The 27,740-nt window shown below is 42.4% G+C and overlaps 1 protein-coding gene across 3 annotated transcripts in view; it reads right to left on the reverse strand.

The window, feature by feature from the left end:
* The window catches only part of UTP20 (UTP20 small subunit processome component), an 82,169-nt gene that overhangs the window by 47,325 nt on the left and 7,104 nt on the right, over window positions 1–27,740 (reverse strand). For all 3 annotated transcript variants that reach the window (XM_073327390.1, XM_073327391.1, XM_073327389.1), the window contains exons 5-27: window positions 27,549–27,737; window positions 27,313–27,394; window positions 25,917–26,054; window positions 25,265–25,420; window positions 24,267–24,413; window positions 23,635–23,769; window positions 22,429–22,506; window positions 20,918–21,096; window positions 19,040–19,195; window positions 18,413–18,501; window positions 15,687–15,792; window positions 14,160–14,310; window positions 13,858–13,920; window positions 13,370–13,528; window positions 11,578–11,654; window positions 10,575–10,654; window positions 9,610–9,853; window positions 8,379–8,582; window positions 6,320–6,410; window positions 3,959–4,044; window positions 3,093–3,218; window positions 1,702–1,868; window positions 795–1,003 (exon numbers count right to left, since the gene is read on the reverse strand). In XM_073327390.1, the coding sequence (XP_073183491.1) occupies window positions 795–1,003; window positions 1,702–1,868; window positions 3,093–3,218; window positions 3,959–4,044; window positions 6,320–6,410; window positions 8,379–8,582; window positions 9,610–9,853; window positions 10,575–10,654; window positions 11,578–11,654; window positions 13,370–13,528; window positions 13,858–13,920; window positions 14,160–14,310; window positions 15,687–15,792; window positions 18,413–18,501; window positions 19,040–19,195; window positions 20,918–21,096; window positions 22,429–22,506; window positions 23,635–23,769; window positions 24,267–24,413; window positions 25,265–25,420; window positions 25,917–26,054; window positions 27,313–27,394; window positions 27,549–27,737 (3,112 nt within the window). The remainder of the gene's footprint in view (window positions 1–794; window positions 1,004–1,701; window positions 1,869–3,092; window positions 3,219–3,958; window positions 4,045–6,319; window positions 6,411–8,378; window positions 8,583–9,609; window positions 9,854–10,574; window positions 10,655–11,577; window positions 11,655–13,369; window positions 13,529–13,857; window positions 13,921–14,159; window positions 14,311–15,686; window positions 15,793–18,412; window positions 18,502–19,039; window positions 19,196–20,917; window positions 21,097–22,428; window positions 22,507–23,634; window positions 23,770–24,266; window positions 24,414–25,264; window positions 25,421–25,916; window positions 26,055–27,312; window positions 27,395–27,548; window positions 27,738–27,740) is intronic.

The following is a 27,740-nucleotide window of genomic DNA, read 5'->3' on the forward strand; positions in this document are numbered from 1 at the left end:
CCAAGATAAACAGATTTCTAGCATCCTTCTCTGAACTCTTAACACCTCACTAGCTAATGAAGTGTTAAATTAAGTTTAACAAATGACAGCATGGCACCACAAATACCTCTCCAAGAGTTACTCAGTCACATCTGAAGGTGAGAGATAGCATTACTTGAATAACTTTACAGTACAAAAATGATTACTCTAGAGATAAATAAAATTACTTGTGTACTACTGTAAATTGGATTATGGACTGTAACTGTCCTAAAATTACCCCTCCCTTGTTGCTAGTTACTGCTACAGCACTTAGAGAAGCATGAGGTGAACCATGATATTAAGACCAAAAAAAAAAAAAAAGGGGAAAACAGAAGTTTTCTTTACCTGTTTGAATTCAAGTCCAGAAAGGGCTCTAGTTGCCCCAAACAAACTCCTAGTTAGTGTGTGCACTTTGGTTTAATGAAATGTAGTTGTTTTTTTAAAAAAATGCATTTGACATTCAAATTCTTGTTTGTATGAATTGTTACATGCAATGTTTTAAAGTGCCTATTTTATTAAATATATTCAACACTGTGACTGATTGAAATGCCAACAATTTAACAGCATTTTAAACAACTGTTTAACAGCAATATACTCTTTCTATATAAACACTGCGGCATTTTAAGACCAATGTTGCTGGCCTATATTTTTATCCATCTTTCTATTATTCACTGGTTTCTAAAGCTTTACTCCTTATTGGCACCAAGCGTAATTTGAACCAATAGAGTTGAGAAAAAAAAAATATATATATATATACACAGTATCATGTTCCTTACCTTCTCTCTTTGTTGAAGGATGTAGGATACTGTTGCTGTCATACAAAGTAAAATCTGTAAAATCTCAGGTAAGTACCGGGTGATCAGATGGCCCATATTTTTCAGTACAACCTCAAAGCTGTTGAACAGACTGTGCTGGCGGCCTAGAGGCAGGACTTTAGATAAATCCAGTTCTGATATTGTTTGGAGTACTGCGACCTGGCACGGTCCTACAGAAGGAAGGAGGACAGTGAAAATATATCAGTTCATCTTTACCTTGGTAAGTAAGGACCCGATTTCAATGGGCCAAATGTCAATGTCTGAGGTTCGTCTCAATGTGAGAAAGGGTGGCAAAATCTGGCCCTAAATTACAAGATCTTTAAATGCTCCTAATCCAGCTTCTTATGTAAAATTAACAGACAGTCCCAGCTGTCTATCATGGCTCTTATATGGCCCTCATTGCTGTAGTGTCGGAGTGCCTCACAATCAATGTATGCACTTATCCTCATAATACCCCTGTGGCATTGTGCTCACCAGCCCTTCAGAGAGGAAGGACAACACAATAGTTAGGATGCCAGCCTGGGACTCTGGCATTCTGGGTTCGATTCCCTGCTCTGCCACAGACCTCCTGGGTGACCATGGGTAAGTCACTCAGTCTCTTGGTGCCTCACTTCTGTAATAACGGTACAGGAATAATAGCACATTGTACAGCAGGGAAGGGAAACTGTGGCCAAGGGCTCAGGGGAAACCTTGACTCTTATTTTAAAAAAATAACCAGTGTCATGGGTGCTTTAATTTATCCAGGGTACTTATATGGCGCCCATTTCCATAACATCTAAGTCCCTCACAGTCCTCAAAGTATTTATCCTCCCCACACCCAGGGGTAGGGAAGAACTATTATCCCCAATTTCTAATGGCAGAAGCATACCAGCACTGAAGTGCTTCACAGGTTCAAAGAGCAGGTCCAGGAACATTCTGATCTCTTCAGGCAGCGAGCCAGCAAGGAACCTCAGAACAATTGACATACGGGTGCCTGCAGCAGATTTGCCCTGAGTTCTGCTTCCAGTTTTGTTTCTCATCCGCCCATACAGAATTCTTCAAAAGCCAAAAGGAAATTGTATTAGTGAGTTCTCCACTAGCTGCCTGTTTCTGAAGCATTGCAGGAGCAGTCTGGCTGGTTCACAATCTTTGTTTAGAAAGTATAACCTGAACTACATGGCTTAACTAATGCTCCCCACTATTACCTCTATTGCTGTTTGGCACCCAGTAGCACTAACAGAAAGGGCGTGCTCTTGCTCCCAACAAGGTCATTGGAAATTCTGCTAGTGATCTGAATGGGAGCATGGCTTAAATATGAATTAGCAAAGCATCGTGCTAGTACAGAGGTGGGCAAACTTTTTGGCCCGAGGGCCAAATCGGGGTTGCGAAAAGGTATGGAGGGCTCGGAAGGGAAGGCTGTGCCTCTGCAAACAGCCTGGCCCCTGCCCCCTATTCCGCCCCCCCTCAGAACCCCCGACCCATCCGACCCATCCAACCCCCCCTGCTCCTTGTCCCCTGATCGCCCCCTCCCAGGACCCCCATCCCTAACTGCCCCCCCCAGGACCCCACCACCTATCCAACCCCCCCCGCTCCCTGTCTCCTGACCGCCCCCTCCCAAACCTCTGCCCCATCCAACCGCCCTCTGTCCCGACTGCCCCCCGGGACCTCCTGCCCCTTATCCAACCCTCCCCTCCCCCTGCCCCCTTACCATGCCACTCAGAGCGGCAGGACAGGCTTTTTGGAAAGCCTGGGACATGGGCGGGGGCGCAAGTTGCGCTGCCCGCGTGGCAGCATAGCTGCAGAGGAGGGGTACAGCGGGGGAGGGGCCGGGGGCTAGCCTCCCCAGCTGGGAGCTCAAGAGCCAGGCAGAACGGTCCCACTGGCCGGATGTGGCCCGCGGGCCGTAGTTTGCCCACCTCTCTGCTAGTATGAAGACAACGTTATAGCTGAGGAAGCACTTTCACTGTAAATCGCTATTTCCATGTATTTATCAAATAACTAATACCCTGAGGGTGAAAATCTCTCAGATTTTTTCTTAGGCATTTAAGATGAACTTTTTTGGAAAATATGAGCTTAACTAATGCATTCAACAATACTACACACGCACAAATGTATTAAAGAGAATATCACGTACAGTAATGAACGAGGAAACCTTCGTTGCTGTGAGAGCCATAAGTTTGTATTGTCTCTAAAATATCAACCAGCGGCTGCATTATGCTTCTTCTATAGCTATTGTTTTATTTTAATATGCAAAGTTTATGCAGTGTTTCACCCACGCACCTCATAAGAACAAGAACAAGATCTGGTCGGTGTTGCATTTTAACTATAGTGTTCTCCTCGGATATGCTGAAATGGACTATTTCTTCTTTAAAGCTCTTATCTTCCAGTAACCTTTGCAAGTTCTCCCTGTAAGTATTAAACACAGTTATTTTTTTTTTAAAAACAGATCTCTGTGCAATTTATTCAAAGATCACATCCTTACCCTTTTATTAAAAGGGTAAGTAAATCAATTAGCTCAACATCACTGCACAGACCACTATTTTTCATACAAGGTTCTGTAAAGGCTATTCAAGTGGATGCAATAGTATTGTGCTGACAGTTTTACCTAATGACTATAAAGAACTACAAAAATCCTTTACCGAAAAGAACACAATTGGCCACTACATGCCATGGTGGGTCTGGATGAGGGAAAAGATTTGTTTTGTTTTGAGAAAGAGTTCAAATCTGATAGACAAAATATTTCAGTTTTTCCATTTCTGAATGAACATGGCCCTGCTGCACTCCTCCTCCTTCTTTAAAACAAAACAGCAATTCCACTTCTCAGATATCTGCTTTTCAAGACTAGTCCAGGTTACCTTCTGTGACTATATATAGATCTCAGGAACAATGGCATGGAGGAGACAACCTCTTTTCTTCTTTATAGTCTACCAAAGCTTTTTCCATTTTATTTTAAATATAAATAGGAGAAGCTTTTTTTAATTCTGTCCATTTCCAAACTCAGATTCGGAATAGGAATATTATTTTTTCTTGGGTCCAGAAAGTTGTGGATATTTCTCTTAGAAGCGGATGATGCCAAATATCATAAATATATGTTTGATGTGATACTTAGTGATTTATCTATGTTGGAAGAATTTTAAAGCTCTTACTTGTATGGCAGTAGATGTGGATGCTTGTAGGTCATGATGCAGTCAAGGGCTACTTTTTGTACATTCTGGTCTTGATGGGACAACAGCTGAAGGTAACATTTTACAAGAAAAAAAAATTAGGAGAAAGCCCAAATAATACATACCTCTCCTTCTACCACTATATCAAGATGATTTATTCAAGACAGAATTCAGCCCTTAAATTTGGGGGAGGGGAAGGGGGAGGAAGTAATCATCTAACCTAAAGGGATCCACAATAAAGGGAATTTCATTTTAGAACAGTCATTTAAAAGACACCAAGCAGCAAATATTTCCTACCACTATACATCCAAGAGAGATAATTACAGAACACAAAAGTTACTTGTTTCTAAAAAACAAAAACAAAACAAAAACAAAAAAACCAGGATATCACTGCTGGTATTTGATGGCATAGGTGCTGGAACTAGAGGTGCTGGGGATGCAGCAGCGCCCCCTGGCTTGAAGTGGTTTCCATCATATACGGGGGTTAGTTTGGTTCAATGGCTCTCAGAACCCCAACTGTAAAAATTGTTCCAGCGCCCCTGTTTGATGGGTACAGCAATTAAACAAAGCAATCATAAACTTGTGTTTTAACAAGTTATTTTTATAGAGTGTCTTTTGCAAGATCACTTTCGGACCAGCTTTGGTTCAGGCTTTGTGTCACACTAGGTAAAATAATGGATCAGCCAAACCATTCCAAAATGTTTGCATCACATACATTCAAGTTACGAAAATGCACACAGAATATTAGACTTGTTAAAAAGAGAAATACAAGAGGAATAATCAAAAACCCACCAATAGCATTAAAGGGTGAGTGCCCCCAGTAGCCAGGCTAAGGGGAATACAGAACATTACTAAAAACCTCCCCTTTCTCCCACCTAGTTCTTCAGTTTCATGATAAACAGCACATATCAGAATCCCCATTTTTGATGTGATCTGTTCTAATACCCCAGCATTCTAAAGGCATGGTATCAATCCAGCAGTTGTGCCTGAGCACGGAGCTAACAAATAGCAGACCAGGTAAATGCCTGTTTTGCCTTGTTTGGTTGTTCTGCACTCTTTAAAAATGTTGGTTAAATAAAATGTTTTTAAAATGTACAAATCTAGTCAATATTTTCCTAAAAATCACAGACAAGCAATCGAACCCACAGAGAGCAGCTCTTTCCTAAACCAAGTTCAGAGGTTTACAGGAGCACAATGAATGCTGAAGCATTCCACTAGAGCAGAAGCTGGTGCTCTGAGACAGGCTGGACACTGGGGAACTAAAGCAGTAACGCAGAACGAATGGTTAGCTGGTATGTGCCGAATGATCATTCAAGACATACATTCACACATCCAAGTTAAGTTCATGTCTCATGGATGATCATTCAACACGTGTTGTTACAGGAGACAAGATTTTGGCAATTCCTTTTGCAGAACACTTTTACGAAGACTTATTTCCACAAAATTCAAGTTGATAAACTCAGCCTGGTTTCCTGAGGGAGCACCCTTTAAATAGCATATCCTGGATTTACAGTTTTATAATTTCCCTTGAAAATTACTTTTCCCCATCTCCCCATTTATGTTCAGAAAGGGACTTTTAGGCAAGACAAGCCACACATGCTCCCCCTCTTTTTTCTCTCTCTTCACACCTCTGGCTACCGCTTGCTGCCTGTTTACATTCAGTTTCAGCTTTGTGGCCTGCTATTACGGGTAAAACCCCTTTGCAGAGCCTGGGGAGGGATGGACACCATCAAACAATAAAAGTGAAGAAACGGAAAAATAAAGAGAAAGGCATTTTTCTCTCCAATTTCTTCCAGCTATCTGGTATGGTTTCTCAGGGTATGTGTACACTACAGCAGCACAGCTATGCCCACTGACGCTTTTCTACACCGATGGAAGAGATTTTCCCGTCAGTGCAGGTAACCCACCCCCCCGAAAGGCAGTGAGGCTGGCTTAACTACAGTACTCAAAGGGTGTGAATTTCTCACACCCCTGAGCGACATAGTTAGGTCAATCTGAATTTTACGTGTAGACCAGGGCTTAGACTGATGGTCATGATCAAGCTTTCTTTCTCCATGGCTAGATGGAAAGGGGATCCTGAAACTTTCCTTTGTACCCTGGGGCTACAATATAGAAAAGGTCAAGAACTGCCAAGCTATGGTAACGTTAGGAGTCACTTTTAACACGGTACAAAATTTTCAGATGGCGATATTCAAGTTGACAGTGTCCCTTTAAGACACAACTGCTGTACACTGCACTGCAACAGTCATTCTCTTTACAAAGAAGGACCCTTTGGCTTGGTGTTCAGATAAGACAAGAATATATTTGTTTATTAAGCAATACAAAAATGTTAGGTATTATCACCTGATTGTACAACTCATTTAACTTTGGTTCCAGATACAGCGCACGTGGATTTGAAAACTTGGAGAAGACTTGCAAATGGGCTATTAGCTGCCTGAAACAAAAACAAAACACGCTTTTAACAATAAAACAGATGCACACTCTGTGTTACTACCAATGGCAGGAGAATGGTTCCAAGATTCGGAGTTTCTGAATATCAGTATGTAGGACTACTTTTACCAACAGGCTCTAATGGCAGTGGAAGAATTTGATTTATACCAGTGCGAAAGAGCAGTAGGGGTAAACTGGACCTGGGGACAAGACTGCCCCACCCAAAAACAGCCACATCTCCACTTGCTGAGGAAAGAGAGAAGTGGAGGGAGGGGGAAATCAACCGTGCCAAAAACAGTCAGGACTGGTCAAAAAGGTACACGTGCAGAATAGCAAGAGTCTATGCTGACTCAGCAGTTCCCTGCAGAGCTTCACACCAAAAAATTCTACTGAATCTGCTACATGATTTGAATTTCCTCTACCCTGTCTAACCCCAGCAAAGGGAGGTGCTTTAACCATTACCCGCCCTCCAAAGCCAGTACTATGGTCTCCGCTGAATGATGAAGTTGTGCACTCTGCATGTTACCAGGCACACACTAGTCTCTCACATCACACCTAGCTCTTATTTTTCCATCATTTTCAAGGAGGAGTTTGTAACATACATTTTGTGAGAGCCTAAACTACAATGGTGCAAATCTGAAAGTATAATGAGGAGCCCAGGGTCTAGAGGAAAAGCGTTCACTAAAGAATTCATTAACAACTAGCCAGTAAAACTTTTACACCTTAGTTATTGCTACCAGCATTTTAAAAGTTTCCATTTAGGAACAAGAACATTTTGAAGCAAAAGTTCAAATCTGGTGACAATCTGATTTTTGTAATTATTACTAATTCACAGATATGAACCACTCATATTAGGGAACAGAACAAAATAACAGAACTGATAAAACACCTACAACTTAGCCAGAATATAGGCTAGAATTCATTGCATCTTAATGTGCAAGATGACATTTGTAAAGTTCTTTGTTGCTACAAATGTCATTCACAAATAGGCAAAAATAGTTCATGTGAATCACCTAAAATGCGTATTTCACAGATGTCAACCGGGTAAAAAAGGCTATAATCAAGAAGTTTCAAAACTGTGTTTTAAGACACAAGCCATAAACTATTTACTCACAAAATAATTTGATACTGTGGAGTAATGAAGTCACAATAGCAGATATTTATAGTAAGAAATACCAAAAAACCTGTCCAGAACAAGGACATCAGCGCCAAGATTTTCAAAAATGAGTGTCTAAAGCTAGACTCTGAAATCCATAATTGGGTACCTACAATGATTTTCAAAATGGGCTGCACACCCATCAGCTCCCACTGACTTTAAAAGAAAAGCAGACACACACACAGAGGAAACAATTATCCCCCCCCCCCCAACACTAACTTTGGGATCCCGCTAGGGTTGCCAACCCCCCAGGATTGTCCTGGAGTCTCCAGGAATTAAAGATTAGTGATGAAACTTCCAGGAATACGTCCAACCAAAATTGGGAATCGTAGACCTCGCACCATCTTTGCTTCAAATTATGCAAAGCGATGGCCTATTACTCATCTTACGGTAGTGCCCAGAGCCTCCGGTCAGGGCCCCCAAACTAGTGCTAGGTGTTGCATGGGGACAGGATCCCTGCTCACAAAAGAGCTCACAATCTCACGAAAGACTGGAACAGACAAAGGAAAGGGATGCACATAAGCCCAGTGATCATAACAAGGCAAAAAGAACAGGAGGACTTGTGGCACCTTAAGGACTTACAAATTTATTAGAGCATAAGCTTTCGTGGGCTACAGCCCACTTCTCTAATAAATTTGTTAGTCTCTAAGGTGCCACAAGTCCTCCTGTTCTTTTTGTGTACACAGACTGACATGGCTGCTACTCTGAAACATAACAAAGCGAGTCACCCCAAGGTTATGAAACCTTTTAAAACACCAAATGGTTAACGTTTGCATTTCACTTGCTCCCTGCCCAATCAAACAAAGCAAAACTCACTTTGCTGCAGCTCTTCTTGTTTTCTTTTTTTGCAACCCTTCAACCACCGGTTCATCCATTCCCTCCACCTCCTCTTTCTCCTCCTCCTTGGTAGCTTGGTGTATCTCTTCAGTGGGTTTTTCTTCCTCTTCTGCTACACCACTGTTTTTCTTTCTAAGATCCTGGGTTGGAGCCACTAGAGAATCTGCTGGGTAATACTCATTGCTATATTAAAAATAAAATCGATCAATAGAACAGTATCTGCTGGCGGGAGGTTTATTTGAAGCTGTTCACAATTGGAACTTCCAATTATCCACAGAGCTGTGCCTGGTGACACTGTACAGTTCAAGATCCCCAAAAGGGGTTCATTTCAGCAGGCAGATGGACATTTCTTTTACTGTGAATGACGGAGATATTAAAAGAAGAGAGCAAATGTAAAGAAAAAAAGACAACGAAAGGAAAAAAAAAATTAAACGGCTAAGATCAGAAAAATGTGGTCAGGAAAAAGAAGAGAAAGTGAATCTATGTAGAATGGGAGAATTTTGTTAAAAAGTTGGCAGGGATGTGTGAAAATGTATGTTAGGAAGTGTAGGAATCGATGATGTATTATATAGTGGAAGCCCTCTCACCTGAAAACAGGTAAAAGCAGTCTAGACAAAGCACTGTAGGAAATACACTGTAAAGAAGAGTCACAGGCTGGCAGGGGGAATAGAGTGAGGGCCTAATTCAAAGCCTGCTGGAGTGAATAGAAAGACTCCCACTGATTTCAGTGGGCACTGAACCAGGCCCTAGATACACTGAAAGGTATTTTCCTATCTCTGCCGGAATAAAAATACCTCCTTTCATTTTACAAACAGGGGAGACAAGGAAGAGCCTCATCTTCATGTCTATTTCCAAGACACTTTACTTCCATTGAAACTACACCCTCCATAGCAGTAGCGAGGCTGTGTCACCAGAACTCATTAGTAAACTGGGGCTCAACGCAGCAGCCAATTGACAGCTTACATTTCAGGTTGCTTTTATTTTTTCCACTCTCTCTCTCTCTCTGGCATGAGCCATGTTTAACCAAAAGGAAGGACCAACTTCAATATAAAATCATACCACTCTATGGATTCAGAGGTCTCAGAAAATAAAATCCATTAAAAACAAAACAAAACCCACCCATCAGTTGTCTTATAGGGACCCTAGTAACTCTGCCTTCATTTATGACATTTCCAAGCAACATGTCTCATTGCTGAACATGGTCACTTACCTAATGAATCTCAAGAGAAGCGGGGAAAGCTCCCTTGACCTGGGCTCCACTCTGTCTGGAACCTTGGCCAATGCCTTCCACAGCAGAAACCGGAAGTTTGCGTAATCTATCCGCTCACTGCAATCCGTTCTAAACCTCAACTGCTCGAGATACAGGCTTCCCACATTTCCTTCTCGGATCTTCTCACTTTCTGTATCTGCAGTGCCTGCCTGCTCTTCACTCAGCTTATCTTGCAGCTCCCTCTCTATATTGGAAACAAACCACCGTCCTCATTACTTCAAGAAATCTTCAAAGAGTTTATTCAGTAATTGCTGGTGGTAGGGTAGTGCCCTGGGGTAAATAACAGCAACCGTTTATATTAATGTTGGCCATCTACCTAGCAAATTCTGCTTAATATTGATCTGAAACTGCAACACAGGTTAGAAGGTACCCTAGGATGTCAGAACTTCAGCAAGGGGCCTAACTTTAAGCACACGTAGCCCCAATAAATGGCTGTCCTTGTGCCACACAGTGAAATCCAGTATTCACATTCAAGAGCAGGGTCAAGGAAAACAGATACATTTGGCAGAAATTCTACTGATTCCATGTTGAACAGGGTAGGAGGAAGATTTTCTAGAGACTAGACATTACTGAAAATCCTCAGAGACTCCTACTGTCCCTCATCATCATGAGCAAAGCCAGTCTAGGCACAAAACAAGCACTGCCTGGTGCTCCATATGCTAGGAGGACTCTGCAACTCATGGACTGTCCCTATTTACCTCATGGCAAGTAGGACAAGGGGGAGGCAACAATTCTGACAGATCTCCACTCAGGAAATGAGGCTAGAAAGGTAGAGGGGAAACTTACGTCCTGATTTTTCCTTTTTTGCCAGTTTGGAGCACAGCAGAGCATAAAGCCAGCCCTGTTCATGAACCACCTGGACCATAGTTAAGTTAGTGTCTAAACATCTACAAGACATGAATTACCAGCATAGACAGCCGCTTTCTCCAAGTGCTCATAATAGACTTTCCAGAACTGTTTATTCTCCATTTCGTTTGCATGAGATCTAACAATAAACAAGACAGTAATTAAGTAAAAAATTCCATGGGATATTAGCCAGTTATACTGCTAGTATGTTCAAAGGCTTGGTGTCCAGCTCTAGTCAACATGTAGGAAGGCAAGACTTTTGCTGTGTGCGACTATAACATTTCTTTGCCTTCATCTGAAGATCCCAAAGGTTCATTGTTATCAGAATAGCCTAGTTATAGCCTGTGAAACCAAAGGGACCCTTTGGTATAGATGTTTGCAAGTCTTTCAATGCTGCCTATGTAATAACATAGCACTTAAAACCAACACGAAGAGTCAGCGTCCCACTGTTGATGCAGGTTATCGTTTTCATGATTTCACTTCTCTAATGGAGAAAATGACACATAATATCACAGAATGTACAGAGAAAAAGCTAAGTGGTCAAAATCCCGGCAATTCACCCTGAAAGCTGACATTGCAAACTCAGGGCTCAATCAAATCAATGGGAGCTCTTCCGTTGACTTAAGTAGGTTTTGCACCAGGCCCTTAGTGAGGGCAGGAAGGAGAGAGAGACGGACTGATTTATTATTTATATAACACTTATCATGTGATAGTCATAATAGTGTGAGATAAGGAGTTGGCTATCTTGGATTCGAGTCTGGTACCTTTGTGTCCCAACCCTCGATGTAATTTAACAATACTGTTGCCTATGAGTTGTCTTTAATATTTGTACATCCCAAAACAAGTTAAAAAGTAACAGTCTATAAAGAGCAAGATTTACTTGACAGATCAGAGGCATTTCTGTGGTACCTCATGTAAACGTGCATCATGCTTGTGTGTATTTGCGTTTATTTTTAGAGACGCGACACATTTTTATTTCATTTTTTTTAAAAGTCCGGGGGCAGCTGCAATACAACACAACACAACACAACAGGCTCCCACCACCCACTAGCACATACTTACGTTATGAGCTCAACAACAGGATCCCAGAGAGGGCTGAAGTTAATGTAGAGCATTCCCAGTAAATACTGAAGAGGCACCTACAGTGACACACAAGAAAACTTTGTTTTAAAAAGCTAACAAAGATATTTAAAGTAGGTATAAAAACAGCTTCACTGATTGATGAACTGCAAGAAAAAGCAATGAAGTCAAAATCTCTCAGAATCAACACCAATAATTAAGACATTTAGGTTATTATTTGTACTTTGGTAGCATCAAGGCCACATTGTACTAGGCACTACACAAACATATAAACAAGGAGAGTATTCCCTGCCTGAAGAGCTTACACTGCATTAGACCCAGGGCCCCATCTGGATTGGGCTCATCATTGAGCTAAGTGATATACAGACACACACACAATCCCTGCCCCAAGGAGTTTACAACTCAAGAAGGAAAGTTATAAAAGCACTTAAGTATCAGTAGTAATAAGTTAACATTTAGCTACTACAGGAAAAACCCTGATCGTAGCAGCCTCGACAGTGTGAAGCCCACAGCAGCACGGTCAGATTCAGCCACCATAGACAGATGTCCCTGCAATCTATAAGGCCTCAATCCTGCAATGAGCTCCATGCAAAGCTCCCCTGAGGTCCAGCGACACAGAGTTCATTGCCAGGTCAGGGGATAAACTGCCAACAGCTTACCCAAGCCCTTTGCATCACCTCCACCTGCTTTCTCCTCTCACTGCTCTTTGCAGGCATGTTTAGAACATTTATTGAAACACCGCCACTTTCTTTCGGTTTCTGCCCCAACTAGATATTGAGGCAAATATAGTTTAGTCAGTTCAGGATAAAAACACCCAACAACAAGACATGCTGATCACAACTGGAGCCAAAGATATTTCCCACCTTAGTGCAATACTGCACATTTAAATGCATTATGGCACCTTATACTTTCCTTATACTTTCAAGCACTGGCCATTGGCGGAGAAAGGATACTGGGGCTAGAGAGACCACTGCTCAGGTGGGATTTTCAAAAGCACTCAAGTCATTGTCTCCTTTTGTGATGTCCAAGCTTAGATTGGCAATCCAACTGATTGCTTCCAGTGATGTGGAGTGGATAGCAGAGATACTACCGGAATACGATGGTTTTGGGCACTGTTCTATAGTTTGATGTCTGTTTTTGGGAGTCAGCACTGCAGATCTTAATGAAGATGCTACCTACGCCGACAGGAGAGCTTCTCTACCTCCCAAGAGGTGGTAACTATGGCAATAGGAGAAGCCCTCCTCTCAACACAGCCCTGTCTACCCTGGGGGTCACGTCAGTATAACTATGTTACTCAGGGGTGTGGATTTTCCACATCGGAGCAACGTAGTTATATCAACAGAAGTTTGTAGCACTTAGTCCCCATGTATGCAGAAGGCAGGTGCGTAATACCATGCAATGTGCGGATGTGGTTTAAAGTGACCCATATTTTCCATGGGAGTGAAAACCCACATGGTTCTTTGGTTGTGTGCTTGATGAGGTGTTTGTTCGGGATGTTGATATCTTTCCACCTTGCTCACCATTGATCTTCAGGGAAAACCCTGCATCTTTGAGCTCTGATGCTGCAAACCGAAGGGAGTCGGGAGCAAAGTCCCAGTGACTAGCAATGAGAGTTGAGCTCCTAACTCACTCATGATGATTAGTTTGTTTCCGGCCTGCATTTACTGAAGCCTTCACAAGTCAATGAAAAAACTCACGCTGAAGTAAAATGCAAAATTTTCTTGCCTTATAAAAAGGAAACAATCCAGTGTATGATCTGGCAGTAACGTCTCACCTCATGTAAAGGTCCATCTGGTACTGCAGACTGCACCACGTCATGCCTCAGTTTCCTTAAATGAAGAAGTTTTTCTCTATAATCATTCACACTGGCTGGCACGAGTTCAGCTTGAAGTAATATGGCAAACACGGACTGAACCTCTCCTGTTCCATCATCCTGAACAAACCAGTGAAATGCCTTTTGTTAGAGGATTCCTCGAGACAATTGTTTTGTCATAATTCACTATATAAAGGCAGAGCCTCAGCTGCTGTAAACTGACATAGCTCCACTGAACTTGATGGAGCTACAGAGATTTCCACCGGCTGAGGATCGGGCCCATAAAGTTACAGTCTGAAAAAAACAAACCAAGTATAAAGGGAGCCCACTTTAGCTAAAGAACAGACCCTAGCATGTGTAACTGGCAAATAAAGTCAGCGTCAAGAAAACCGCTTATATTAACCCCTACACACACCATGGTTTTGAAATGTTAAAGCAGCAATTACTACCTTGGTTGATGTAGGAAGCTGAGCCTCAAAATGATTTAAAATCCTTATTGTCAAGAGTCGGACCTATTAAAAGTGAAAGCATGTTTTAGAGGCGTACTGCAAATGGTGAAAGGCCACTGAAAATGGGCACAATTTTAAAGAGACGAACAGCATTCGTTCTTGCACATTTCACCTTTAGGCTTTCCTTATTCAGCTTATTTCAAAAGCTGCAAGGACAACTTGCTGCTAGTTAAGAATTCATTTTTTCCATTAAAACACAAATCAGTTTGCACATATTGGAAACCGTTAGAAAAGAAGATTACCTTGGAGATGCTGGAGGAAATATTTGTTTTCAGTTTATCAAACAAATCCATTAAGTTCTCATGGGAAAGAGGATCCTGGCAACCACACAAAGCCAACCGCGTATAATAGAGATCAGCCAGTAGCAAGGCTGATGGGTCTGAAGGAAAGGTGCTGAAACAAAATATTTGTTTATTATTTTACAAATATTTGTTTATTATTTTACACGAAAAAAATCTGTCCCAATCTGTTTTCTCTGGCTGGACTGGGAGAACTATGTTGGGAGATCATACAGATCTTAAACACTTTCTGTAGCTGCTCAGTTATTATTAACTGAGCCCTACCAAATTCATGGCCATGAAAAACATGTCACGGACCATGAAATCTGGTCTTTTGTGTGTATACTATACAGATTTCATGGGGGAGACCAGCATTTCTCAAATTGGAGGTCCTGACCCAAAAGGGAGTTGCAGAGGAGTCAAAAGGTTATTTTAGAGGGATCACGGTATTGTCATCCTTACTTCTGCACTGCCTCCCAGAGCTGGGCGGCCAGAGAGCAGCAGCTGTTGGCCAGGTGCCCAGCTCTGCATGCAGCACCCCGCCAGCAGCAGCACAGGAGCAAAGTTGGCGATACTGTACCAGGCCATCCTTACTTCTGCACTGCTGCTGGCAGCAGCTCTGCCTTCAGAACTGGGCTCCCGGCCAGCAGCCGCCATTGCAGCTGCCCAGCTCTGAAGGCAGCAGTACTGCAACCCCCACCCCCCACAAAAACTTTAGAACATCCCTCCCCCGCCCACTCCTTTTTGGGTCAGGACCCCTACAATTACAATACTGTGAAATTTCAGATTTAAATAGCTGAAATCATGAAACATATTATTTTTAAAGTCCTACGACCATGAAATTGACCAAAATGGACCATGAATTTGGTAGGGCCCTAGTTATTATATATGTTAATTATTAGTTGAAGAGGGTTAATGGAGTAGTCAGTTTTCATAAGTGTTCATTAAAATGTGGAGGTCAAAAGCGAGGTGCTCCCTCTTACTGAGGGAGAGTACAAAATAATGTCTAAAATCAATATTTAAGGGAGGGAATGGAATCATCCTAATACTGTAGGAGAATCCTCTAGACCACAACAAGAATTAAAATGTGATATTTATGTTTAGCCAAGACTATTTTCACTTTACTTTTTTTTGGTAAGTAAAACAAAACACAAGATTCCTGGCTGCAATCCCGCAAGACAAAACCAGCATTGTTGCATTCACAGGTTCAACAGCAACAAAAAAGTTAATCTGCAGCTTTCAAACAATTCAAAGGAGCAGATTGTTATTAAGGAGATAGCGCTATAAAGCGTACACCATACAGTACAGTAAGCTGGCAGTGCCTGCCAACATCCCTACCCTGGATGGCTAAAAACCTGCAGAAACATGCTGGTGTAAGACAACAAACAAACAAAGCAAGCGTGTTTGTTTTGCTTAATAGCCTTTAAATAAAGGCAACGTTATCTCCTCACTACATTAAGTGGAACACCAGAAAGTCAAAAGTTCCCTTACCTCACCAAGTTCTTCACACGTTCCACAGGTAACAAACGGAGAATTTCAGAAGATTCTGCTAAACTAAGTAGCGTGCTCACAGCTTGGCAGGCCACATACAAGCCTCCTAAGGGCAGAGAGAATGGGAACAAACTGTGTAGTTATTCATTTACATTGAATTTCTGTTTGTAAAGTGCTTTGGGATCCTCAAATGAGAGGTGCCACAGAAGTGAACAGGATTATAATGTAATTTCATATGCTATAGACCACAAATGACATTTTTATTTCTAACTGCAACAATTCAACATTCATCACCACCCACGATCGAAGTTTAGAGTAGAATTCTCCTCTGATCATCACGGCAGATCTCCATCTTGAAACCCTGCCATCCCTGAACATGCAGAATACCCAGTTTGTATCAGTCTATGTGAAATCTGGGCAAATGAGGAGAGCAGTACTGAAATTAAGCTCTGCTGTGTGGGTCTCAGAGAATTTTGCTCAACAAATGGTGCTTGGGAAACCAGAAAGAGCTGTCAAATGCATTACTGAAAGGAAAGGGGGGCAAAGGGGGGAACACGATAATTGCACAAGCATCTGTATGTTCTTGCACCTTGGAAAAGCAGGGTGGGATCTGCAAACCCATCTACGTGATTCAGAGGCTCAATTCCCACTAAAATTAATGGGACTAGGCTTTCATTTACCCAAGATAACTCTGAAAGTAGTTTCCTTTCTGCTCCCTTTCTTTAGGGTTAGAGAGTTTCTCTACTGCTGACAGGTCCACTCCCATCATAATCAACACCAAACTGCAGCCAAAATCCTCTCAGCCAGGAATGGGGAAGCACAGTTCCCGTCAATGCCACTCCTAAATTGGCCAGAGGGTTCACTCCCTTCATTCTTCCCTTACAGAAGAGTCACTGTCCCTATGCAAAGGACATCAAGGGAGACTTACAATGGCACAAAGGACAGTCAAGCAATCAACTCTCACAAAAAATGAACAGGCGTTGGGGAATCTAAATCCTCCTTGTGTCTCAGAAAATCTCCCCAATTTTGATTTGCTTTAATTCCCCAGCTACCTGGGGATTCTTTCTTACCATTAGTCTGTGCAGGGAATTCCCTACTGAAATAAATGGGAAGCTGTCCATTTAAAAACAGAAACTGATGGCAGAATCAGGCTTTATATATGCATTTAGAACAGAGGTGGGCAAACTACAGCCCGCAGGACAGTCCTGCCTGGCCCTTGAGCTCCTGGCCAGGAAGACTAGACCCGGCCCCGCAGCCTCAGCTCACTGTGCCGCCAACGCTCTGGCCCGCTGCTCCTACCGGACAGAGCGGCGGCATGGCTGGCTCCAGCCAGGCGGCAGGGATGCGAGCTCCTGCTACTCTGAGCAGCATGGTAAGGGGGCGGGGAGTGGGGGGGTTGGATAAGGGGCAGGAGGTTCCAGGGGGTGGTCAGGGGAAATGGAGCAGGGGGTGGTTGGATGGGGTGGAGGTTCTGGTGGTTGGTTGTCAGGGGACAGGGAACGGGGGGGAGGAGGGGGTGTTGGATAGGCGTGGGAGTCCCAGGGGGCCTGTCAGGGGGCGGGGGTGTGGATAGGGGGCGGGATAGTCAGGGGACAAGGAGCGGCAGGGGGTTGGATGGGTTGGCGATTCTGAGAGGGGCAGTCAGCGGGCAGGAAGTGGAAGGGGGCGGAAGCCAGGCTGTTTGGGGAGGCACAGCCTTCCCTACCCGGCCCTCCATACAATTTCTCAACCCTGATGTGGCCCTCGGGCCAAAAAGTTTGCCCACCCCGATTTAGAAAGTTGGTTATTCTTTCCCCCCCTTAAAGTAATTACAATAGATTAAAACACCTGGATACCACATAGAAAAAAGAGGTTAGGAAGTATAGGGGATGTTCCTGACGCAGACTAAGCAATATTAGAGAAGAAAAGCAGAATGTAGTATACTACTTTGGATATTTCTATGCAGATTGATAGTAATTATAATGGATTTAATAGCCAATAAGAATACCTACCTCTTATATAGTCCTTTTCATCCAGAGACCTCAAAGCCCTTTACTAAGGGAAGTTTGGATACTTTTTCATACTTCTCTAAGAAGCTGAATTTTTTTAAACCACTCTGTTATAATTTTGATGCATATTTCCAATTAAATCAGAAGATTTCTCTGGGCAATGGTTAGAGAGAGGACTACCAATTTGTTAATATGTGAAGCCGTATATGTAGGCAAGGTATTTAGTTTTAGAATTACTGTCAAGACCCAGAATGTTGAAAGAAAAATTCCAGATCTAAAGCCAAAGATTGTGAACAATGTAGTCAAAGAACACATGTAAAAGTGTATCACTATCTTTTTGCTATAAGTTTGACTTTGATAACCCAGCTTGGTTTAGTTTCCATTTCTTTTACTCCCTCTTCCTTTTCTTGACAATCTGTCTCTCAAATTCTATCCTTCTAAACATCTTGGTCACTCAGATTTTGAGTCTATACTTTTGTGAGCTCCTTGTCCAATTACATGTCCCCGGCATGACATTTATTTCACCAACCTATTATTACTATAGATGGCATTTGGTATATTATTTCCTGTATGTTATTTTTTCCATCTTGCCTTTCATGTTTCATTATGCTGCTTATTAAATCAGGATACAATGCAGTTATTATTCATTGTTATGTCTTGGGTCTCTAGTATAATTGCAGAGTTGTGTCTTTTATGTGCCAGTAAAAACTTAATGAACAAGAGATGACTGTAACTGACCTTTGCGGAGCCTTCCTCTGTCAATAGCCAGGAAGAGAGATTCTATAAAACTTGTAACTGGTAGCAGGATTTTTTCCTTGTCTATTGGTCTGCCAAAAATAAAGGTACAAACGCTTATTTTTTTGTTAAAGTCAGACACTTGATAACATTGGATTCTCTCTCACATTTCTCTTATGTTAAATATAGATTTCAAACAAATTGATTATTAGTCAACTATTTTGTTAAGTCAATTTCACAACCTAAATCATTTCATCAATGATTGCTTTCTAAGTCTTTCTTCCACAAAATGTAATTGCACTGACTGAGCATGCTCTCTTCCTAGGGACTGAATCAACAAAATTCTAAGGGCTCCGTTTCATGCCAGCAAATGTGACCTTCTGAACAGGAAAGCAGGAAACCTGCATTCTGTTACCAGCTCTGCCACAGAGCTGCTGGGCAACCATGGGCACGTCACATCACGGCTCTGTGCCTCAGTTTCCCCATTTGTACAATGGGGGTAACAATACTTTCCCTTTCCTTTGCAAAAGCTTTGAATGAAGAGCGATATGTGAAAAACATCAGACATGAGCTAAGTAGTATTATGATTCAGGTACAAGACAACAGTAACAGAATGGTTAGCATCCTCACCTAACATGCGGAAGTACAACAAGGGCAGCCCAAGGGTGTGAAAGATCAATAATGTCTTCATTTTCTGATAAGTGGATTAGAGACAGAATATGATCCAACACTGGCATTTGTTTCCTTTCTCCATTTCTCCTACTCATCTTCTGTCTTGTATTGGATCTAAAAACAAAACCAAGCTTAATCAGTAACTTAGTTCAACAACAGCAGTTGAACCTTTCTTCCTCTGACATTTAAAAGTAAGTTGTTTCCCTTGAAGAAAAGGCTAAGCTTCACATTGACTTGGACAGTACGCTTTTTGATGGGATCTTCACTATCTCCATGGCACAAAGGACCACACAGTCATTTCTAATGTGCAAGGCAGGAAATGCTCCATAAAAGGTTACATCTCAGCATTCAGAGGTCCAGCAGAATCTGGGGATTGCTCCTGGACTGTAAACATTGTTATTCCATTGATTTTCAAGTATAAAAGAATGGTGTCTTTTTTGATGCTGCTCTGTATTCATTAAAGGGATTCTGCCACATTTCCAACACAGCTGTAAGATCTGCTCTACAGCAAGTGGTTCTCAAGCAAACTGATCCAGCTCCTGGAAAATAAACCAACTTTCCTCCAAAACAACTTCATATACATCTGAATTTGCAACAGGCTACAAATCGATCTCACTCCCAAGATGAAGTTAGTCATAAGGAAAGTTTTCCTTTTGATACCTAAAGGCCCTGCCATTTGCCCCAACTGGAGAGCAGTTTGTAGCTGTATTATCCCAGATGCAGAGCTAGGACTAAACTGACTACCTCCTCCTTGCTCCATGGGGGGTAAGTGACTGCAACAGCCTGTTTTCTGGTGCAAATTACTTCCCCCATGTTGCTGGCTCAGCTGTACTGGTAAGTGCATTGGGATGGGGAGGCCGGGGACCCTTGGGTCCTCCCACTCCCCACCAATCTGCACCAGACGAGGAAGTAGTGTTGTGACCCAGTGGGTGGTGCTCTCCTCTTGCCCCCTCTTTGGTCATCCGTGATGTGGGTAGCCCATGCAGGGGAGCGTACTCATAACTAAATCCTTAATAATCACAAAGGCCAATGGAGAAAGAGTTCACTATTACTGTAGAGAAGAATAAATGTTTATGAAATTGCAGAGAAATGAAGCTTGGGGGTGTAGAAGGGGAATAATTCCCTCCTCTCCCCACAGGTAAAAATCAGCACTCCCCTGCAGATTTATTATGAGAAATGCTGAACTGTACAAAAATAGCCCCCAAATGGGAAAATCCTGCTTACACTTGGATACCACCTAAATGGAAACGTGATTAAAACAAAAACAGACTGTAGGACCATGTGGAATTCATCCCAGCAGAATATTTATTGTGACTGCTGCTGCTGTTCCTTCATAATCATTTTTGGGTATTTATATTGCAGTGCCACCCAGACATCCAAATCAGGATTGGGGCCTGCCTGGGCTGAACAAAATGTTTAGGAAGATATGGTCCCTACGCCCAAAGAGCTTAAAAGACTAAAAGACTATGTGACATATGAAAGACAAGCTGAGGAGAGAGAGATACAATTTGATTTGCTTCTTCCTGTTATCTTGCCCCTGATGTCGGTATTCTCAGGAGCAAAGAATACAAGGAAGAAAAAGTATTTCTACATTGTTTTGAGATGAGACAAAATCCTATACAAGGGACAAATATTCACCCCTCTCTGTGACAGAAATGCAGCAAGTATTTAAATGCCCAGCTCTGCAGAAATTATTCCAAGTCCTCAAAGAAAGAATGAACACTAGGTGAAGTGGCAGTTCTGATGCCATTATCAGTCGGCTTAGCAACACTACGTTCCAAACCTTTTGAAAGAGCTCCAAGGTAAAGAGTGTCTGTGGAGCGTGAGGAGACTTACCCTATCGGTGGTTCTGTAAAAACAAGGGGATATTTTTCAAAAGCCATTGAGCCAACAGTGGGAGGTTCTGCTTTCTCCAGAATGAGTTTAGCCAAAATTGCCATGGCCTCATCCCTAGCTAGCACATCCTCTCCAGAGAAGCAGTCCTCGATGTACTCTAGAAAGCATGGAAGAAAATGCTGAAAAGAAAAAGAAATTGAGATTTAACATGCCTCTCCAATTCTGACCAAGCAAATCAGGGATCCGAGACACTAGGGCCAGGGAAGCCAAGTTCTTTGGGATGAGCTGTGGCAGTACAAAGGTTTCCTCCAGTCCTGGTGCATCTGATCACCAAGATACCGAGGCATCAGTACCAGGGAGCCCTTGAGAAGCCAGTGATTTGACATAAAGACCCTGGCCTGTCCCAACTCCAGGCTCCCGACAGAGCTCAGGATCCCTCACAGCATGCAGAGAACCTGCTCCTCTCAACTCCACGCCTCTCCTCAGAGCCCTGGGCCACCATGCTCAGGCCCCACCCACCAGACATCTCTGGTTCTCCATTTCAGCCTTCGCCACCCCCACACAGAAATTCCACACAAATCCCAACCCCACGTCTTCACACTTGTTTCCTCTCCCCACTTTCCTTCCATCAACCCAGATATCTGCAGCCCCATTCACTGCTTCTGCTTCTGAATCATGGTGTCAGAGACCAAACCTCAGCTGAGGAAGCTACAACTCGTTATGGTAGGAACCCTCTTTTATCCTCCCCATTTACTGTCTCTTTTACATTCAAAACGGGGACTGGCTAAAACCGAGAGCCTCTCTGTACGCTCCTTGCAATTTCCCCATCTCTCTGGGCTGTCCTATGTGCGTCAAAAAGATCTGGAAAGAGGTGAGAGAGACACCCTGAAATCCCCAGACTACTGATACCTCCATTGAGACACATCCCCCGTTAACGAATCTACCATGAAAAAGTCACCAATACCAGAGACAAGACACTGGCAAGCATGTGTTGGGGGGTACATACTGAGGTGTGCAGCCACAATGGGTGTTCAAGCTCCTGTCAGATGCCAAGCTGCAACATAACACTAACTAGAGACCACTGACATCTCCTTGACTCCTGGACCATGTCTGCCCCTTCAGTAACCCAGCGGGAATCCCCTGATCTGTGTTACGTGGGAGTTCAAATTAGATAATTACAGTGGTCCCTTCTGGCTCTTAAAAATCTATGAAATTGTAAAGAAAAGACATTTTTTGCATTGCCATTTTCATTCTTCTGATAGTGACTAACAGCTCCTTTCACTCCCATCAGGTCACATCCAAGACACAGAAGATGGATAGTTCAAATACATGTCAAATAACAATGACACATCATAGGAACTAGATATATTATGAATTTGCCAAGTGTAATGGCATTCCTACGGTCAGCAGTCAAAACAACTCCATCAGGCTCATTTTTCCCACCCAGAAACACAACTCCTCCATTGCTCATCTGACTACAAAATAAATACATGAATGAAAACTTCACCTACCTGCTCAAACTCATTCATTGAAAACACTGTTTTGGAGAAATCCAAAAGGAGGCGCCTTTCAAACCCACTTCCAAATACCTGTCAAATGCAAATGAAGGGTTAGAAGGGGCATATAAGCAACAAGCACTTTATTTATTCATGAAGGGAATCAAGATATATGAGCTATATTCCTCCAGTGCACACAGTGTTTCTTAGTGCAGAAAGGAGTTATATATAAATACCTACCCCCCTCTTGACCCTGCAAACACTTACACACATGGATAACTCCAATGTACGTGAGTAGCCCCATCGAGTTTAATGGGATTACTCACATAGACGGGGTGCAGGTCTTATGGGAAGAACTTGAGAGATTTGTCAGGGTTGATAGGGAGAAAATTAATACTACTAAGCCAGAGATCAACACCAAAGATCGGACAGACTTAATAATTCCTCCAGCCTTATTTCATTATTGTGAAAACATTTTTTGGTTTCATCCTTTGCAAGAAATACAAGAGATGTACCTCCATTGCTTCGTTTTGCTCTGCAAATCTATTTTTCCTACAGCACAACTAGTTGCCCATATTAATAATATTATAAATATGTACAGTAACATATGAAAACTGAAATGTCCAAAATAAATACTGCCATCTCACACACACCTCAATCAACAAAACAGATTAAAAATAAGCAAACACTATCAAAGCAGCATTGTGTTTGGGTCCAGTGGCAGCAGCAGCAATGGTGCTAATATATACCTGTAACCTGCCTTAGAAAATACTGCCAGGCTTGCCAAAGGGCCTGATAGAAAGGTCCCTGAGATCAAGAGGCAGCACAGTCTAGTGGACAGGTCACCAGACTAGGAGTCAGGGGACCTGGGTTCTAATCCCAGTTCTACCACTGACCTGCTGTACAACCTTGGGCAAATCACTTCACTTCTTTGTTTCCTTGTCTGCTTAGACAGGGACTGTTGCTTACAGTGTGTTTGTACAGGGCCTGGCATAATGGGACTTCAGTCTCAGTTAGCACCTCTAGGCACTACTGTCATACAAATAAACAACAGACTTGGGCTTTGGATCAGCCCCTAAATTCCCCATATGCTGAGCCAGGGAGTGGCTTGTACCTCGCCTGCACAAAAAGGAGAGTAGCCCTGAGTAACACATTTTCTAGAACATAAGTGCTGTGTGTGGCAATCAACTCATTCAGGAGAGACTGATCTGTGGTTCTTACCTTCTCAATGGTTTCCTTGGTCACAGCATCTGGCAGGAAAACATTCTCAGCAAGCAGCAAAACAGAAAGCGTTTTAAGCAGGGTCTTACAGCAAGGCACCGAGAGATCAGATGTTTGTAACATTTTTGCTAACGTCTGAGGAATATGAGAGAGAGAAAGGCAATGTCACATGCACCGCAGGACAATGACTTCTCCCAGCCATGCCAGAGGGGATGAGGACCCCTGTGGAAATGCTCTTTCACAGCTGCTCAGGCTGCTGCCTTCTCCACAGCAGCACAGTTCCTTCAAGAACCATGACCTCACATGGTCCTCAGCAGCTATTGTCCATGACCACTTCTCCTCCTGCCCTGCTCTCAGTGGAGGATTCATTTAGAGAAGGACACCCATAAGATCACGATGACAGAGTCAGCATTATATTACACAGGGGAATTCCCATAAATTTGCTGGGGTGGCTCCCAAAGCTTGGGGGAGCTGGGGTGGCTCCCAGCTTGCCAAACTGACTTTACCCCAACCCAACTTCTAAACCTCAGCACACCCACACAACCAGAGAAAACAGGTGAGCATACTGAAGATGCTCTGGTTTCCCACCCTCCATCTGTGTGCACAGTAGCCTAAAGGATGGTCTGACCCACCTTACAAACTGCTTCAGGTTGAGAGATTTTGGACCCATTTGCATGTTCTGCTAGGATCAAATACACTTGCAATATCCTTTCAATCTGTTCTGAGATTTCGCAGCAGTTGGCCTTTGTTATTCTCTCCTGCAATTCTAACACTGATTCCTGCAAGAGACAGTTTCACATGAATGATCAGATCCTGTCACGGATAACGCTGAAGTGATTCTGGTAACTGCATGTTCCACTGGCCTGATAAATTATTGCTAGCTTTCTTATTCTGATCCAACAAATGAACCTTTCCAGGAAAGGAAAAATATAGCCAAATGGTTCCAATAATCCAATAATGAACACCTCACATCCCTTGGATGGAAAAACAAACGTCTTGCAAGGTGAAGTGCTCTTTCACAGAAGGCTTACAGATTGCATAGGAAAGAAACAGGAGAAGAAACAAATACCTTGTGCTTAGCTACACGTGAACGCTTGGAGCCAGATTCTGACCACAACTAATCTCAGTACCTCCACTGACTCCTGTGGTGAAATCATGGTCCTATTGAAGTCACTGGGAGTTTTGCAATTGATTTCAATGGGACTAATACTTCACCCTTGTTGTATACTAGTGTGAGATCAGAATCTAGTCCAGGGAATGCAAAAATACTAATCACATAAAACAACTCCTAATAGCGGAAGGCAAAGAATTGTTATTATACTGGTTGGGGTGGGAAGAGAGGATGAGAAGGATCTTCACTGGCAGCTAAAACTGTGGCAGGAAAGCAGTGGTTACCTTCCCCAAATCCCACCCCAAACTGCACAGCATAACTGCACCAGTTCAACAACCATCAGGCCCTCTGTCCCTGCAGATAAAAGGCCAGGCTTTCCTCCTTAGTGCAACATTTATTTTAATGTTCCTACTGCAGAAAAAATCACACACCACACACCTTTCCTTTAACACACACAAAATGTTATTCTTGGGGAGGGAGATCATCTTTTTTTTCAGCTTCTCAGCAATTAAAACTTACTTCCAAACATTTGAAAAGAACCTCAAAATGCTCCTTGTAGATATGCACTGCAGCCGATTTTACCATATGTTTGAAAGCTTCTCCAACAATAATCCATGGGAGTTTAGCTTCAATCTCGGTAATGGGCCCAAGCTTTAGCAGAATGAACTTTATAGCCTGTGGAAGGAAAAGGCCAGTTATGTCTTCACGCTTAGAAAAGAGACCAAAAAGCTAAAACCCTTTAGCTTCAGAATTTTTTTTTTAAATGACAATGTGATACTTTGTAAAAATATTACGGGGATTTGGATCCCCTATAAAACTGTCTTTTTTTGCCCAGTACCAAAGTTAATATTTAAATCCAAAATTGTTTCAGAGACTCTAAATAAATCCACAGAAATGCACATTATCACCCAACGCAATCATTTCAAAACACAAATATTGCCCAGGACTTACTAAAAGCAAAAACTTGAAAAGCCACCTTTAAAGAGATATCATTACATGTATTACCTTACAATAAACAGCATAATTTACATCCCAAATCCACTGAAGCAAACAGAAAGACACCTATTGCCTTCAAGGAGTGCGATATCAGGCTCTAATATAGTGATGTCCCCTATTAGGTACTTTAAAACTTTGTCATTTTCCACTTGGTTTATATGCTCAGGCTATTTACCTTCTCTGCACAGGAGTGAAACATGTTCCTAACCCCCTTGCACATCTCAAAGAGTAACTGTCCCACGCCTTCTACTTTTTCTGGGTGCTCTCCCAGGTCAAGAAACATTACATTGAAAAGCGCATTTTTATCAGAAACCTACAAAACAAAATCCAGAGAGAAAAAGTTATCTTCGGTTCAAACCTATCAAATGGAAAGAAATCATAAATGACTCTTGACAGTGCCATTTTACTCCTCTACTCCACCCTCCAACAATTCAAACGTGCTCTCGCTACAACAATGTGTAACAACAGAATGGAGAGGAAGTATCAGATCCTCAGCTGGTGTCGCTCAGCCTAGTTCCACTAACAATGCCCATTCAAATCAATGGGACTAAAGCACATGCTGAAGAGCTTTGACGAACAAGGATGGGATTACTCACATGCTTAATGTTAAGTGCTTTAATGAGATGTCACACTGAATAAGGGGTAGTAAACTAGTCACTAGAACGCTAAGGATTCTATTAGGGTCTAAGAAAAGGACCGTTTTAAATCATAATTCAGTAATTAAGAACTCTGATGCTGCAAACAGATGGAAGAACACTGCTTGAATTTCTACCAAAAATTTTCAAAATCCTCAGTTTCTGGGTGCCCAACCTGTAGCTCCTTAAAGGGTCCTCAATTGTGGGGATTAGGGATCAGCACTTTCTGAAAATCAGGCTCCATTAAGGTGTCTCAGGTTGGATGTCCAAAATTCAAGGCAGCCAAATTCACCAGTCACTTTAGAGAACCTTGGCTTCTGCACATATTGGCTTAATCAACACCAAATGGCTATATATTCTATTCCCTACTTCACCAAAACGATGGCAGTTTAGGGTTGATTAATTTGGCTAGAAAAATTATGTACTCAGATTTTCTGTGCTCAAATGAAGAGGCACAGAAATTGTAAACAATGCAGCAAAAAGTCTCAAATCATTATTTAAAAAATGCATTGACCAAACGTGAAGTATAAAAACTAAGGGCCCAGTCCAGCCAGGTCCAGTGGAGTTCCTTTCTCCTTATCGGGGATTCTATAGAAATGTTGGAAAGGTGACCATGAGCTCTTCAGTTTCACTGCTCTTAAAAAAAAAAATCATCCATATTACATATCTAGTCAGGGCCTGATCCTGTGAGGTGATGAACACATTCTGTTCCAGCTGTGCTACATATAAAGTCTCCTATAAAACCTTTGTCACTACATAAACCAAACCAAACCCCTCAGAATGGATAGAATGCTAGTTTGTGTTTTGTTAGCCCCTTTATTCTCTAGAGGGCACCCATTGTCATGACACATTACAGCTTTGTTCAGTACTGGTTAGCTTGAAGTCAAGGGCCCCCGTGGAAAGCTGTTAAAGTCATGTTAATAACACGTCACCTACCTTCCTCATTAGAAAGGTGAAGCTTTCTGCAGCAAAGTTTCTGATGTGTTGTTTGTTGTGTGCCAACAAGGTACTGTATAAACTACAAATACAACAGGCAATTAAAATCATCCAACTCACACTCAGCCAGAAAGAACTCATCAATAATGACTTTGTTAAAAAGACAATTAATTCTGAAGAGTAAGAGGCATTTACATTAAAATATAATCTAGTGAACACAGACCAATAAAACTTACCTATATATATTGGCCATATCCTTCACCATCAGTCTCCACAGGTATTTGTAAAGGTAGGAAAGAGTGGTAAAAGCCCATTCTAGCAGCTCTGTGTCTTGGGTATCCAATAACATGGTGATGGTCAGAAAAAAGTCTTGAAAGTGAGGGTAGAAGTCTGTCTGGAGATCTCGAGCCAGCTGTACCACAAGGCTA

The sequence above is a fragment of the Lepidochelys kempii genome, chromosome 1 (genome assembly GCF_965140265.1).
Source record: "Lepidochelys kempii isolate rLepKem1 chromosome 1, rLepKem1.hap2, whole genome shotgun sequence".
NCBI lineage: Eukaryota > Metazoa > Chordata > Testudines > Cheloniidae > Lepidochelys > Lepidochelys kempii.